Source organism: Geotrypetes seraphini, chromosome 15, assembly GCF_902459505.1.
Source record: "Geotrypetes seraphini chromosome 15, aGeoSer1.1, whole genome shotgun sequence".
Lineage (NCBI taxonomy): Eukaryota > Metazoa > Chordata > Amphibia > Gymnophiona > Dermophiidae > Geotrypetes > Geotrypetes seraphini.
In genome coordinates, this window is record NC_047098.1 from 15,836,570 (window position 1) to 15,853,503 (window position 16,934).

At 42.8% G+C, this 16,934-nt stretch overlaps 1 protein-coding gene across 5 annotated transcripts in view; it reads left to right on the forward strand.

Annotated features, from left to right (window-relative positions):
- MEGF6 (multiple EGF like domains 6) overlaps positions 1–16,934 on the forward strand; it is a 276,556-nt gene that overhangs the window by 167,182 nt on the left and 92,440 nt on the right. For all 5 annotated transcript variants that reach the window (XM_033922100.1, XM_033922102.1, XM_033922103.1 and 2 more), the window contains 3 exons: positions 11,989–12,114; positions 14,299–14,421; positions 15,935–16,057. In XM_033922100.1, the coding sequence (XP_033777991.1) occupies positions 11,989–12,114; positions 14,299–14,421; positions 15,935–16,057 (372 nt within the window). The remainder of the gene's footprint in view (positions 1–11,988; positions 12,115–14,298; positions 14,422–15,934; positions 16,058–16,934) is intronic.

Consider the following 16,934-nt stretch of genomic DNA (forward strand, 5'->3'; position numbering starts at 1 on the left):
CTGCTAGATTTAAAAATTGGAAAACATTTTATCCTCTTATGTTCAAAGACAAGGTGAGATTAATTGGTGTGGGTTGGTTTACTTTTGGAAGGGAAATACCCAGAGAGGAAAACTGCAGGCAAAATCTCCTTCAGAAGCAACGGAGGAGCTATGCCCAAATGTATGACATTTCCTCATAAGATTTGAGCCAAAGTTGCAGAAGTGGTTGTTTGCCCAGATTTGTTTTCCTGTGGAATCTTTTCCCTTCCAGAAATTGCAAAAAAAAGTTAAAGCTTTGGGTAAGTGTGTGCTAACTCAAAACTGTGCAAGGAAACCAGCTTACAGGCTATTGCTGTTTTCTAAAGCGTGGTCAAGTTTTACACTTCCCATGCATTAACATAGTAACATAGTAAATGACGGCAGATAAAAACCTGAATGGTCCATCCAGTCTGCCCATAAGTTGTACCCTTTTTAAAAAAATACATGATTAAATTAACTTGTCTCTTCTTTGATATTTCTGGGCCTTAGACTGTAAAGTCCACCTGGTATTGTCCTAGGTTCCAAATGCTGAAGTTGCCATCTAATCAAGCCATTGTAACATCACTGCTGAGGTTGGCTCTTAGGCATTGGTGGAATAAGGCATTATGACATCACAGTCTCAGCTCTGGAATGCTGAAGTTCCATCTAATCAAGCCATTGTGACATCACTGCTGAGGTTGGCTCTTAGGCATTGGTGGAATGAGGCATTATGACATCACAATCTCAGCTCTGGAATGTTGCTACTGTTCGGGTTTCTGCCAGGTAACATAGTATCATAGTAAATGATGGCAGATAAAGACCTGAACGGTCCATCCAGTTGGCCCGTTAGTTATTCTCATTTACAAATACATGATTAAATTAACTCGTCTCTTCTTTGATATTTCTGGGTCATAGACTAAAGTCCGTCTGGTATTTCCTAGGTTCCAACTGCTGAAGTTGCCATCTAAGCTCACTCCAGCCTATCCAATCATCCCGTTGTTTGCAGGATATCTACTGTAAAGTCTGGCCAGTAACGCCCTCATGTTCCAAGTTAGTGGAGTTGCCACTGATGCCCTCCCCAGCTCATTACCATATATGGGATACATTAGATCAGGGGTTGGGAACTCTGGTCCTCGAGAGCCGTATTCCAGTCGGGTTTTCAGGATTTCCCCAATGAATATGCATTGAAAGCAGTGCATGCAAATAGATCTCATGCATATTCATTGGGGAAATCCTGAAAACCCGACTGGAATACGGCTCTTGAGGACCGGAGTTCCCTACCCCTGCATTAGATGAACAAATGAATGCTTGGTATTTGCAGAGGCTGTGTTATAACTGTTAGGTGTTCCCATACAGTTACTGCTCAGAAAAGTTCTTGCCACCCCTTACTTAACAGCGACCAAGCTAAATGCAACAGTGGCAGAATGTGGTCAATTACTGGGCGTTAATTGCAACGCACAGTCCATAGCCTTTTTCCATTGTAACCTGGCCTCTTCCCTCCCTCCGTTACAGGCTGTACAGTTAATAGGCACAAATTCAGGTGTTAGCTTGCCAGTGTGGTAATGGTTACCACACTCATGTGATAACAACACACTTGGTAAAAGAACGTCTTAATTTTCTTATTCTGCTTTTGGCTAAGCATAATGCTGATTCTAAACAGGTTTATGTGGATAAGAACTTAAAAAGGCAGTGGAAAGAACCCACCAAGTCTGCTCGGAGAGCCAATGTATACAGTGGGAAAAGTATTTAAAGAGTATTTGTATGCCACTAAGAGCTGACATGTGTTTCTCATCTGTGATCATGTAGGTGACATTTCAACATGAAAGCAAACTTTTAAATTGGACGATATCAAATTCTACTTTCGAAAAAAGCAAAAGAGAACCAAACTAACCACTTTTATTCCAATATTACTTTGTCTTTCTCAGGCTTTGTGAGCCACCGCAAATGCAAGTTCAGACTTTTCTTTACACAAGTCGGCTAGCTGTCAGGAAAGCACATTCAGCTTGGAAGCAGAGAGGTGCTCCGGAATGCCCAGATGAACCCTTGAGGGGGGGGGGGTGTCTCCTCTGTGATTCTGTATTTTTGCATCCCCGTAGCAGGCGTGCCACACGGGTGCGACGTTGCGTTTTTATTGTGGCCTCTGTGAAAGAGCTCTTTATAATCCTGCCACACTTAAAATTCCAGCTGAGGCCATGCATTGGGCAAGTCTGGCGGTTGTGACGAGGCTGGAAGATGCCAGGCTCTGGAATGCAGGCTCTCGGTGGGGGAATTCAATGGTTTGGTTGGGTTCCAGCCTGATCTTTTGTTTGTTTTTTAAGTTTCTCATTTTCATCCCCTAGTGGTGGCTGTGGTTGCCAAGATACACGATAATGATTGCTGGGATGGCGTAAGACTAGTTTTCTGTTAGATTTCTTGCTACTACACTGTAATCTGAGCTCGAAGTCTTCTAAGATTCTTTTTTAGTGAGAGGCTGGATGCAGTATTAGGTTCTGGCCTTTTTTTTTTTTAATCATGGCACTGGAGCAGACTATATTCTTTTACAGGGGCAAAGAATCCAAGAGCAGTTCTAAGTCTTATTGTAAATTAGAGGTTTACAGATGGAGAGCTTCTCAAATTGAAACCAAAAACTCTGTGGAGAATTGATGTTCAAGATGTAGGCTTTATTTAAAAGTAATATTTATTAATCCACATAAAAATACCAAGGACCCAATAAACTGGGAACTCCGGACCCAAAAGGTCTTTCAACAAGGCCCCAAATTAGATCAGTTACCCACGCTCATTCCACTACCTTCTAGTCCCACACTGCAGAACGAATTCTCAAGCAAAGTTTTGGGCATCATTATTGACTCTACACTTTCCTTTAAGGATCATCTCAACTCTCTGGTAAAAAAATGATTTTTTAGTCTTCACATGTTGAGGAAAGTGAGATCCTGCTTCCACCAACAACATTTTGCTGTCCTTGTACAATCAATCATTCTTTCCAGACTGGACTATTGTTATTCCATCTATCTAAGTCTAACCAAGAAAAATCTTCAAAGACTTCAGCGGATCCAGAACACTGCGGCTAGGTTGATCTTCGCAAAATTTGATCATGTTTCCCCGCTTCTGTCAAAACTTCACTGGCTTCCTGTGATTTCTAGGATTCACTTTAAATATACCTGCCTAATATTCAAGATCCTACATGGCATTCTTCCTCCCCTAATTTCACTATCCTGGAATTTTTCGAGACCTGACACTACCAGATCCGCCCACAAACTCAAACTATCTTTCCCCTCGTTAAAAGGCGTCATGTATGCAGGTAAATTAGGGAAATCCCTTTTCTTCAAATTCGCTGAGCTTTGGAACAACCTCCCTGCCCCGCTGCTGAACCAAGGCTCATTCCAATTATTCCGAAAGCATCTGAAAACCTGGCTTTCTCCAAAACATAAAGCTATCTATTTAAAATGTAAAGCTAGCTATCCTCTTCTTAACCTCTAATTTCTTATGATGTCCTTCCCTCATTTATTGAATTACCTGTAAACCGTGCCGAGCTCTATCTTTATGGAGATGATATGGTATACAAACTTAAGGTTTAGTTTAGTTAGTTTCGACAAAACAGTCTTCCTCAGGGGTCCCTCTTGGTCCTATGATAAAAGTTCATGGATAAAAAGAAAAGAATCCAATTGAACTGGAAGAAAATGCGGCGCTGATGAAAATTTCTGGAGCAACCAGGGTCAATTTTTTGAGTGTTGTTTTACTTAGGCGCACTCATTTAGGCCATGAAACCCCTGCGCGTAAGGTTTCAATGCCTACCGGTGCCTAAGACTGCGTAGGTGTCGCTAGGCGCAATTCTATACATGGCACCTAGCGGATGCTTGACAATTGCGCTCAACGGTGCCTAGGAGTTAGGCACCATTTATAGAATCAGGACCTCTTTGTATTCCTTTCCACAGTTATAATGTTATCTCACAAATATGACTGCAAAAAGGGGGAATCAAGAGTAAGAGTACAGAAAATACTAAAAGGAAGGTACCGTAACTAAAGCGCGCGGGACAAAAACACGCCAACAGTCCCTTGCAGGACTTATGCGTGCAGCCTTAAAACAGTTCCTCTTAGCGCTCAGAGGGGTGTGTGTGGGGGAGGGAACCCCGAAGTAAACTTACAAGTGTTCGTGCTTCCTTTGGGGGGGGGTGTAGGTGAGGGAAACCCCCCATTACAGTGGAAACTGCCATTTTCCTTCATTTTTGGGGTATTTGGCAGTTTGCAGTATAGTGGGGTGGGGGTTCCCCCATACCCCCCCAAACGGGAGTGCGAATACTTGTAAGTTTAGTGGGGGGGCTCCGGGGGGGCTCCCCCCCACACCCCCTCAGAGCGCTAACAGGAAGTGTTTTAAGGCGGAGCGCTTAAGTCCTGTGCAGGATTGTTGGCGCGTTTTTGTTCGGCACGGTTTTGACATGTCACCAAAAGGAAAAAAAAAATCCTAGGCAAGCTGATATCGCCAGTAATCTGGCTTTTACTGTTGATCTAAGAAGTATCAGTGAAACAATTTATTTGGCCATAGCTGTAGTCAACGTTTTTGACCTGGGAGCCGCTGCATGAGTGGACTGCTGGGCGCGATGGACCACTGGTCTGACCCAGCAGCGGCTGTTCTTATGTTCTTACATATCAGTATGCCATTTATTAGTCACTGGCACCAAACAATGAAATGAAAAGAGTATTGGGATCTAAGGAGTTTAATCTAACCCCCCCTTTTATCAGGCTGTGCTGGAGATTTTTAGCACGGGCTGGCGAGGTAAGTGCTTCGATGTAAGTGCGTCGGAGCATTTACCGCATCACCTTGCGCTAAATACCTCTAGCGCAGCTTGATAGAAAGGGGCCCAAAATATAATTTCCAAGTAACAGTCCTATTTATCAACTACGTGGGTCGAGCAGCACTCTGACTTAATGGGGTGGGACAGTAGAGTGGGCAGACTTGATGGGCTGTAGCCCTTTTCTGCCGTCATCTTTCTATGTTTCTATGTTTCTATGCTTTGCGTTTCCGTCCTCCTGAATGTTGGTTTATTGTTATCAGGGACCCAATGGAACAGTCCTTTCACGCCATATTTATATTTACAAATGGAAGATGAGAGGAAAAGACGTTAATAAAAACAAAATCACAGAATGGTTCCATTAAAAAAATAAAATTAAAAATGAGATTCGTAGTGGAGACTCTCAAACTCACATGTTAATACTCAGAAATGTAAATCTCTTGAATTAAATCCTGCAACCAGGGATGAAAGAGCTATAGTTTTCTAAGAAAGTTTTTTTTTACTTGGGAAGCTTCTTCAGCATTTTTGAAAATGAATAGAAGATGCAATGTCCTTATATAAGGGTGCCTTTCCAAAACAACGGATAAATCTGAGCAAATACATGATGGATTTGTGTGGGTCAGGAAGAGGCCGTGAAGGGCGTGTCTTTCTTTTTCTTTTTTTGTTTACAAGGGACAGGAATTTTTATTCAAATCAATAAAAATGTTTGAATCCAAAAATTAAGTGCTATTTAATGTCAAGGACTAATTTTGGATTCAAACATTTTTTTTTTTTAATTCTTTATTGATTTTCAAATTTTGACAGTGCAATACAAATATATAAAACATGAGCATTATACATAACACACTTAAAATACACAAAATTAATACATTACCCATCCTTTCCTCCCTCCCTTCCTCACATAACTATTACACTGCACACGCATATATTATTACAATCTTATAGATAAATACCTTTAGCAAACCCAAATACCTTCCCCTCCCCCCAAACCCCTGGATGTGTAAGGATATTGCTGAAGGACGTGTCTTTCAACGGCTGTGCAGTCTCTTCGGCAGAAGTGAGGGCATCTCTTAATCCATGTACAAATCAATTGCACTGACTGAGGCATAATACGAGGGGGCCACCGAAGCCATGCAAAGACTTTAGAATAGTCTCATTTTTGTTTCCCATTCATTAACTAACATTCTAGTTGCTTTCTTTGCACAGTGAGCTCAGGGTTTCAACATATCCCCGACGATGGCACCTAGATCCTTTTCCTAGGCAGTGACTCCTAATGTGGAACCTTATATCACGTAGCTATTGTTTGGGTTCCTTTTTCCTGCGTGCATCACATTGCACTCGCTCACATTAAGGGCTCCTTTTATGAAGGCGCATTAGGGCCTTAACGCGCGGAATAACGCACGCTAAAATGCCACGTGCGCTAGCCGCCACTGCCTCCTCTTGAGCAGGCGGTAGTTTTTCGGCCAGCGCGCACTACAGCATGCACTAATCCAGTACGTGCGCTAAAAACACTAGCGTGCCTTCATAAAAGGAGCCCTTAATGTCATCTGACTAGTCGAGATCTCAAGGCATCATCTAATTTACTCCCGCCCCCTTTTACTAAACCGCGATAGCGGTTATTGGTGTAGGGAGCTGCGTTGAATGCTCCGCGCTGCTCCCGACGCTCACAGGAACTCTATGAGCATCAGGAGCAGCACGGAACTTTCAGCGCGGCTCCCTGCGCTAATAATCACTATAGCGGTATAGTAAAAATGGGGGGGGGGGGTAGTCTCTGCGCCAAGACAAGATCCACCGCACTTTTACCGTCCAACACATGTATTCCCAATCCACGCTTTAGAATATTCTGATGATGAAATTTCCAGCTCCTCCTTAGTTGACTAATGGTTCTCAAGGGCTCTTTCTGAATGGCAATATCTGTGTCACATCTGCACTGTTTTGGAATTGTGGTTTCACTCAGATTAAGATAAGGCATGAAATTGGATTTTTTTTACTTCCCATGACTTGACTCAACTCTAGAGAATTTCAGAATGGAAACATTGTTATGGGTACGCCAAAAAGTAAACAAGAATTAAATAGACACCTGTAGCTGGTTACCCTAATGGCTCTGATGTTTTATTTCATATTTCTGTGAGGCAAATGGAATACACGAGTTTTGCCTTTTTTGTTTTCTTCCTTATACAGAGTATAGGGTTGACACAGAATGATTATTTTAAAGCAGAGAATAGTAACGCTTCTGGAATTCTGTGGATTATAGGACCCGAGGCAACATGGATTCATTAGAGGCAGGTCTCGTCAGACAAATCTGATCAATTTCTTTGACTGGGTGACCAGTGAATTAGATAGAGGGAGTGTGCTAGATGTGGTGTATTTAGATTTTAGCAAAGCCTTTGACAGTGTTCCACATTGACGTCTAACAAATAAACTGAGTGCCCTCGGGATAGGCCCCAGGGTGACGGGCTGGGTCAGAAACTGGTTGAGTGGAAAACAACAGAAGGTACTGGTCAATGGAGATCGCTCTAAGGAAAATGATGTTACCAGTGGTGTGCCTCTAGGTTCAGTTTTTGGGCCTGTTCTTTTTAACATTTTTGTGAACGATATTGCTGAAGCGCTGTCAGGTAAGATTTACCTCTGCGGATGATACCAAAATCTGCAATAGAGTAGATACCCCTGATGGTGTGAATAACATGAAGAAAGACCTGGAGAAACTTGAAGAATGGTCTGAAATTTGGCAGCTAAAATTTAATGCTAAGAAATGCAAGGTTATGCATTTGGGCTGCAAAAATCCGAAGGGTGAAGAACTTATGTGCACGACAGAAGAGTGGGACTTGGGTGTGATTGTATGTGATTATCTTAAGGTAGCCAAACACTTTGAAAAGGTGACGGTGAAAGCTAGAAGGATACTAGCGTGTATAGGAAGAGGTATGGCCAGTAGGAAAAAGGAGGTATTGATGCCCCTGTATAAGACTCTGGTGAAATCTCATTTAGAACATTGTGTACAATTCTGGAGACCTTCAAAAAGATATAAAAAGGATGGAGTTGGTCCAGAGGAAGGCTACTAAAATGGCATGTGGTCTTCATCATAAGGCATATGGGGACAGACTTAAAGATCTCAATCTGTATACTTTGGAGGAAAGGCGGGAGAGGGGAGATATGATAGAGACATTTAAATGCCTACAGGGCGTAAATGTGCATGAGTCGAGTCTCTTTCATTTGAAAGGAAGCTCTGGAATGAGAGGGCATAGGATGAAGTTAAGAGGTGATAGGCTCAGGAGTAATCTATTCTAAGGAAATATTTTTTTACAGAAAGGGTGGTAGAGGCGTGGAACAGTCTTTATGAAGAGGTGATGGAGACGAAGACTCTGTCTGAATTCAAGAAAGCCAAGAATAGGCACGTGGAATCTCTTAGAGAAAGGAAGAGATAATGGTTACTGCAGATGGGCAGACTGGATAGGCCATTTGATCTTTATCTGCCCTCATGTTTCTATAATCATAAAGTTCTATGATCTCACAATGTAAGTGTTAAAAGCTTTAGCTTATAATAATAATGCTCTATGACCTCACAATGCAGGTGTAAAGAGCCTTAGCCAATAGGGAGAGGAGGAGATTGTGGATGCTGCGCATGGGCAGACTGGATGGGCCATATGGCCTTTATCTGCCATCATGTTTCTATGTACAACAGCCCTGACTTAGGCCTCGACTGTCTTAGCCTCTCTTAGTACGTGGCTAAGCCTTAGGCTCTCTTAGGCTTCAACAGCTGTTGCTGTCTGGGTTGTGCTATGGCCAGGTAAGTGAAATCAATGTTGCTTGCTAATGGTTGGTTGCAATGAAGTATACAACAGTCTGCAGAGAATCCAGTATTCTCCAGTACTAGCAGGACTACTAAAACGTTCTGTTCCATTTTATTTTTTTCAGCATGAAATCTTAGATTGGCTTGCGGATCGTTTCACAAAGCTAGGTCTTATTATCCCAAATCGCCCCTATTCCCCTTAGACTCTTGTAGGCTTCTTGGGGTACTTGAAGAACGAAGCCTGTTTGCTGAGGGCTGGTTTGCATTAGATCTGTATCTTTTCCCTACCACTAGAAACCCTATCCAATATAGCACATACTTCTGTGTTTCTCTCATTTGTCTGTCTTCTCTCATCTATAGGAAATTTTGTTCCAGTTTCTTTTCCAAAATTGTTTTTCAGTGACTGACAGCTCACAGAAAACATTTCACTGTTGGGTAAACCAGTGATTCCATGTATAAATACCAGAACTTCCATATGGAAAGTGCAAATTAGTCTTCTAAAATTACTTTTTTTCTCAGTAAGGACAATTTGAGCATTTTTTAAAAAAATTGAAAATCATATCCAAATAATCTCAAGAAATAATAACAATGAAACATAATATACTATAAATATTCAAAATATTAAAAGCAAACAGTAATAAATAGTTAAAAGCAAACAAAACCAACTTTAAGCTGCAAGCAAACGACCTCTGTATATCCCCCAAACAAGTTGAAAGCCTAACACATTTTTGTAAAATGTTACTAAAATATCTCTCTTGTAAGTGCCTGAATACAATAATAAGCCTTAACTTTTGTTCTAAAATCAAGCTGGTCTGTTTGCAGCCGAATATAAATAGGCAAACATTTCATATGTTTGCCCCTGCTATCAAGAGCTTCTGAATTTGCGGCCTCATTCTATAGAAATACCCCAGGGAGGGGACAAGCAACGGTGACACGTCTAAACCGCGTGGGACAAAAATGTACCCACAATCACGTGTCCACAATCCTGCACAGGACTTATGCGTTCTGCCTTAAAACACTTCCTGTTAGCATTCTGGGGGGGGGGGGGGGGGGGGGACATTCGATGAAGTTACAGGGAAATACTTTTAAAACCTATTGGAGGAAATTTTTTTCACTCACAGAATAGTTAAGCTGGTTTTAAGAAAGGCTAGGACAAGTTCCTGGAGGAAAAGTCCATTGTCTGTTATTGAGAAAGACACGGGGGAAGCCTCTGCTTGCCCTGGATCGGTAGCATGGAATGTTGCTACTCTTTGGGGTTCTGGAATATTTTGTTACACTTTGGGATTCTGGAATTTTGCTATTCTTTAGGATTCTGAACGGAATGTTGCTACTCTTTGGGTTTTGGCCAGGCACTAGTGACCTGGATTGGCCACCATGAGAATGGGCTATTGGGCTTGATGGATCACTGGTCTGACCCAGTAAGGCTATTCTTATGTTAACCTGTAAGGGGATAGAAAACGAATTAAATAAATAAATGTATTAATGTATGTAAAGAATCTTCATCGAAAACACTTTGAATGGCTCGGAGCTGCCTCAGTTTTGCGATCGTTGTAGAGACCTGATTCTAGAATACTGTCAGTTATCACTTACAGCTGCAACACTTAGGGCTCCTTTCACAAAGCCGCGCTAGGTCCTTAATGCGCGGAATAGCGTGCGCTAAATTGCCACGTGTGCTAGCCGCGGCTTTGTAAAAGGAGCCCTTAGTCAAGCCCATGTACGCCAGCCATTTGCATGTCAAAAGTGGCTGTGCATAAATGTCGGTGCGTAAATGCCGACTTACACCAGTATCCTATAAAGGCAATTATCCCAGGACAAGCAGGCAGATATTCTCACATATGGGTGACATCATCCGACGGAACCCCGATGCGGACGCCTCACAAGCAGACTTGCTTGAAGAAACTCGAAGTTTCGAGTTGCCCGCACCGCACATGCGCAAGTGCCTTCCTGCCCAGCACAGGGCAAGTCTCCTCAGTTCAGATAGCTAGCAGAGAAGCCAACCAGGGGAGGTGGGTGGGACGTGAGAATAGCTGCCTGCTGTCCCTGGATAACACCTGTTACGGTAAGTGACTGTGCTTTATGTGCACAATTGCTAAAACAGAATTTTCACAGTGTCAGGTCAAAAGCGCGCCGGGACAAAGGCGCGCTCAGACAATTGAGCGCAGCGTGGAGGTGCGTGCCGCAGAAAATTACTGTTTTTAGGGCTCCGACGGGGGGGCATGGGGGGAACCCCCCCACTTTACTTAATAGAGATCGTGCCGTGTTGTGGGGGCGTTGTGGGGGGTTTGGGGGGTTGTAACCCCCCACATTTTGCTGAAAACTTCACTTTTTCCCTGTTTTTAGGGAAAAAGTTAAGTTTACAATAAAATGTGGAGGGTTACAACCCCCCAAACCCCCCACAACGCCTGCGCGATCTCTATTAATTAAACTGGGGGGCTCCCCAACAAAACCCCCCGTCGGAGCCCCTAAAAACTGTAATTTTCTTCGGCGTGCACCTCCGTCTTGCGCTCAGTGTCGGCGCGTGCCTTTGTCTTTCGCGGGGTTGTCTATGAACCAATTTTCACTTACCCCTCCTTTAACAAAACTGTAGCGCGGTCTTTAGCGCCGGCTACGGTGGTAACAGCTACAATGCGCATAGAATTCCTGTGAGCGTTGGAGCTGTTACCGCCACGGCCGGTGCTAAAAACCACGTTACAGTTTTGTAAAAAAAAAAAAAAAGCGGGGGGGGGGGGGGGGATTGGGTGCAGCATCCTAGCACTTAAATATTGCTGGCCGGTTTACAATTACCTCCTTAATGACCAGACTGGACAATGTAAAGGCAGAGGAACAAATAAAAATAAAAATACGAATGACATCACAGCTTTAAATACATAACAGTGATTCGTAGATATATGTTTTTATTTATAATTTTTTATGTACTACCTTCAAGCTATCAAAAGTCTTTAGGAATAGTAGGTATTTTTCTGTTCCTGGAGGGCTCATAACTTGAGTTTGTAACCTGAGGCAATGGAGGCTCCCCCCTGTTCTCAGCATGCTGCTCTAACCATTAGGCTACTCCATATTCTGAATCATTAGAAGTGCTTCGTGTGAAGAAATTAAGGATGTATCTGTGTGGCACCTGAATAGGGATCTGATGACGATCAGCACAGAAGCACCCTCATTGATTTTAGCCTGCCTTGTAGTGGTAACAAGTCAGCAGGAAAAGCAGTGTGGATAAAAATGAAAAGTTAGTTCTAATTTATATGACTTCCAACCGAATTAACCTGATAGAGTAGATGATAGAGTTACAAGTCTGGTAATTCCAGAAACATTTTCACACCATGCCGAGGTTGTTAGGAATGTGCACGCCAGATTGTGAAAAACAACATTTCTCATGAATGTTCATTTTCCTTGTTAACAATGTCTCTTTATTTTTCCTAGCTGTGAACTCCTGCTCTGTTGGGAATGGGGGCTGTGAGCACGAGTGTGTCCAGCTTACTGCCTCTCACTACCAGTGCCGATGCCAACACGGCTACCTGCTCAAGGAAGATGGCAAGCACTGTGAACGTAAGTGTGTGCTGTCCAGTTTTTCGCATATGAATATGGAGCATTGGAAGCCATTTCTTCCAACCCCAGTGAGCTGCCTTTTTGCATGGAAGAGTTCTGACTATCGATCCTTAAAATTCCTGTCTTCTGGGGGCTGGCTCAGAGGCAGTGCTGTCCACAACCATATGTATGATTGCTCTGTCTATCTCAGGATGCTTAGGGGATGATATTCACCTTTGGGATCAAGCTTGTCATAAGAACATAAGAATAGCCTTCAATGGTCTATCAAGCCCAGTAGTCCATTCTCATGGTGGCCAATCCAGATTATTAGTACCTATCTTAAAAAGCACAAACAATTTTGGTTCAGATAAACAATCCCTGGGCATCTTTAGGCATCCGCGTCTTGTGACGATGGCCATCAAGCGTGTGGATTTGAAAATCATTGCTGGTAGTCATGGGCCTTCCAGCTATAGCACATGTGAATTTTCCTGTCTCGGATCTTTCAAAAGTGTGTTTCAGCAAGCTCCAGAGAAAGAACAGGGATTTCCTGAGACAGTCTTAAAAACACACTAGTCATAGCCGGTTCCAGTAATTCCGAAGTGGATTTTCCCCATAATGTTTTTATCATTACCGTAAAGGTTACATAATTTCATTATCTGTTTCTTCTACACTTAAGAGTTGATTTTCAGTGCTGGTTAACCAAGCGGGAGAGCTCCTGCCAAGTTAATTAACGCTGACCGGGCCCTGTCAAGGCATTCAGTGGCACATACCAAAATAATAAGATGGAATAAACAAGAAGATCAAATTCTCAGTCCATTTGTATCAAAAATACAGAGCAACAAGATTTGATCCAGCAACAGGTTTAAAAAAAACCCAAAAACTCTAATTAAAAACAACCTTATTAAAAGTGGAAATATTTAATCCAAAACACTTTATATAATGGTCCACATGCCCAATATGCTTTGGCACTCGGTGTCTGCTTCGGGGACAGATTTTAACAGTGTGAACTGGACATAAAATCCACCTAGGCAGTTGCCCAAAGCACTTATAAGATTGCACCTATAGGGGTATCCAGCCCCTAATGTAAAACTTAAAACAAGTCCCCAGAGGGGGTGCAGGGAGAACAAACAAATGTAGCGATATCCAGTTGAGTGTGATTATCAATCATCTGCTAGGCGCCGTTTGCCAGTAGGCATTAAAACCATAGGCCCACTGCCACATGGCTTAAATAAGGGAGCCTAATTGAAACCACACTCAAAATCTGCCCCTAACCATGCTTACTTTTCAGTAGGTGCCTCGGTGTAGACACCTACTTCGAACTGGCTAATTCATTTTTGTAATTGTTTTTTTTAATGGCGCTTCCAATTATCAGTGCCGATTAGGGCCTTAGTGCCAGGGTGGTTTGGGAGTAGAGTCAGGTCAGAAGCAGGAGATACCAGGGCATGCCAGTACCTGAATAATTGTATAATTAACTTAGGGCAGCAAAAAGACGCTCTCCAGGTATCGCCTCTGATCAGCAGCACATGGGTAACCCTTGGCAGCCACCCCACATCCAGATATTCAGTGGCAGTGCCTGGATAGGGGCTGGCATTGAAACTTCAGGTTTAATTTAGAAGGTGGTGGCCAACATTTAAAGAACTGCTGACCAAATAGAGCTGAGTGGCCTACTTTACGCCCCAATAATTTGAATTTGAACTTTGTATATCGTCTTTCATCAAACACAGTTCCAAAGCACTTAAACTATGTGTCGGAGCTATCAATTTGGCCACCCATGGTTTGTTTATTGGCACAGACTGTGTAGGCCTGGGAGTTCCCTTGGGCTCCGTCAAGCTTCCTTTTGAGCTCTGGTTCCATGTGCCTTCATTTGCAGAGACTGTAGCCCACATTGCAGGTATAAACATTTATACCTACTCTATATGAGGTATAAAAGAACTTGCATAAAGTATGCAAATATGCATGAATATTAACATATTTGATAATCAATATATGTTCTTTCATAGTTTTGTTTATCACCATCTCTGCTTCAGGCATGCACCAGCCTCTCAATATCGTCTTGAATTTCCTCTGAATATTTCTCCTCCGAACATCATATCATGAGCCTATCTTTTATTTTGCTATGCATAATGCAAATGTGAAAAAAAAAAGAGAACTTCACAAATTGAACCACTGCCTTTTGCTTTTTCCCTTCCTTTCCATGGACTCCAGTCAGGGACCCTTGCACTGAGAGGAATGGAGGCTGTTCCCAGGTCTGCAAGAATGACAGAGGGGTTGCACGCTGCGAGTGTCACAATGGCTTCATCCTGGCACCTGACTTGAAGACTTGTGAAGGTACCTGAAAAACATGTTCTTCTGTATCAGAAAATCTGTTTCTGGAGGCTTCACGTGTGTTTTATCTCCTGCCCGGCTAAACCCTACTGAGTGGCCGGGCATCTTATATTCAGTGACACTAACCGGTTAGTGCCTCTGAATGTTACTGCTAACCGGCGATCTCGTAACTGGTTAGATTAGACATGGGTTGGGGGTGGAGCATAGTCAGAGTGTCTACTTAGCTGGTTGGCGGCAATTTTCAGTCCACCAACTGGCTAAGTAACTGCATAAAGTTTGTTCAGCAAACTTGCAGCAGCCAATCACTAGTGGCTCTTCATGGGGCAGGAGCGCGGAAAGGCTGCTCCTGCTCTGGTTCACCGCTGGACCACTGGGTATTGTAAAAGGTACATGGAGGAGGCAGGAGAGAGGTAAAGGAAGCATAATTGGCCAGGACAGGAGGCAGGAGGGATCCCTCCTGTCCCGGCCCACTGCTAGACCACTGGGGTTTTTAAAGGTACATGGGGGAGGCGGGAGGCTGGGTAAAAGTTTTTTGAGTCTGCTGGGACAGGAGGCAGGAGGAATCTCTCCTGTCCTGGCCCTCCAGGTCTTACAGCAGGCCCGGAAGGGAGGGAGCAGGCACAGGGCAGGGAGGAAGGGAGGGGGGACAGGATGCAGAGCCTAGCAGGGCAGGGGAAGGAGTGAGGGAGAGGAGCCGGGTGCAGAGCAAGGCAGGGTACTTGAATATTAACAACCCCCCCCCCTCCGGTTTATATTTGAGTCAACCTTTTTTTCGAGGAAAATGTTACCTCGGTTTATATTCGGGTTGGCTTATATTCAAGAATATATAGTATTTTTCGGGCCTGCTCTAGACCCTTCCAAAACACACCGAAACCATGCTTCCTGGTTGGATGCTTATTTTCCAGTTTTATCTATGCGTATTGCAGCTTTGTAAAATCAGGATTTAAACATTTATGCAGTATAAACATCTAAATGCTAATTTATGCATTCTAAAATTTGAATAGGGCTTCTAAAATAAGCACCTAAGCCTGTTAATTGGCTTTTACATGTATATATTTTACCCTTTCTGTCCATTTCTATTGCAAATGGCAATCCTTTCTTTTTATGTTTTCTTTTAATGTTTTTATTCTACATTACTTTAGTTCTCTCTGAGGAAACAAGGTATATTAAATTAATAAACCATAAACCACATTTATAACAAAGTAGGTCCAAGTTCTATCTCCTTACAAAATGTGATGCTACAGTGTGAAAGTATTTGCATTGGGGTATGTTCAACGTGTGTTTCACCTGGAGAAAGGGGATGGTCATATAATTGTTTTGCTGACTGTGCTATGGTCCAGGCCAATGATCCAAACCAGATAACAGACCCAGCATTTCTTCATCTACCCCTGAAGAATAGGATAATTTTCAAGAAGCCATAGTTAGAAAAGGGTTAATGGTCTTAGGTTTCAGATTTCGTGCTCTGTCTTTAATTTGTTAATCTTCCTATTCAACTGATATTTACCATTTCTTGTAGACATAAATGAATGCGTGACTGGCTTGGCCATGTGTTCGCACAGCTGTCTGAATACCAGAGGTTCTTTCCAGTGTGCCTGTAACCCTGGGTATGAACTGGGGGCTGACGGAAAGCAGTGTTACAGTAAGCATCCAGGCGGGGAACATAGATTGAGAATGCATGAAAGTCAAGTTGAATTAAAGAAATAACCAACAAATTACTACTACTACTAATATTTATCATTTTTATAGCGCTGAAAGGTTTACACAGCACTGTATATTTAACATGTAATAGTTGGTCCCTGCTAAGAAGAGCTTACAGTCTAATGAGAACAGATAGGTCATACAGGAGTTGGGGCGTTTCTTGCAGAAAGAATGTTAGGATGGACATAGGTATCTTATGGTGAGTGGGAGTTCGGAGTTGAAAGCAGCCTCGAAGAAATAGGCTTTTAGCTTAGATTTGAATACTATTAGAGATGGAGTCTGAACATAAGAATAGCCTCACTGGTTCAGACCAGGTCGCTAGTACCTGGCCAAAACCCAAAGAGTAGCAACATTCCATGCTACCGATCCAGGGCACACAGAGGCTTCCCCATGTGTTAATAACAGACTATGGACTTTTTCTCCAGGAATTTGTCCAAACCTTTCTTAAATCCAGTTGTGCATTCCAGAGCTTAACTATTCTCTGAGTGAAAAAAAAATTTCCTCCTATTGGGTCTTAAAAGTATTTCCCTGTAACTTCATTGAGTAACCCCTAGTCTTTGTAATTTTTGACGGAGTGAAAAATGGATCCACTTGTACCCATTCTATTCCACTCAGGATTTTGTAGACTTCAATCATATCTCCCCTCAGCCGTCTCTTTTCCAAGCTGAAGAGCCCTAACCGTTTTAGTCTTTCCTCATACGAGAGTAGTTCCATCACCTTTATCATCTGGGACTCACCCGATGAACGGAGCATAGGGGGAGATAAGTGAGGAGAGACTGAGGTGCTGCAGGAGCACAAACCGGTTAAGTACCATTGAA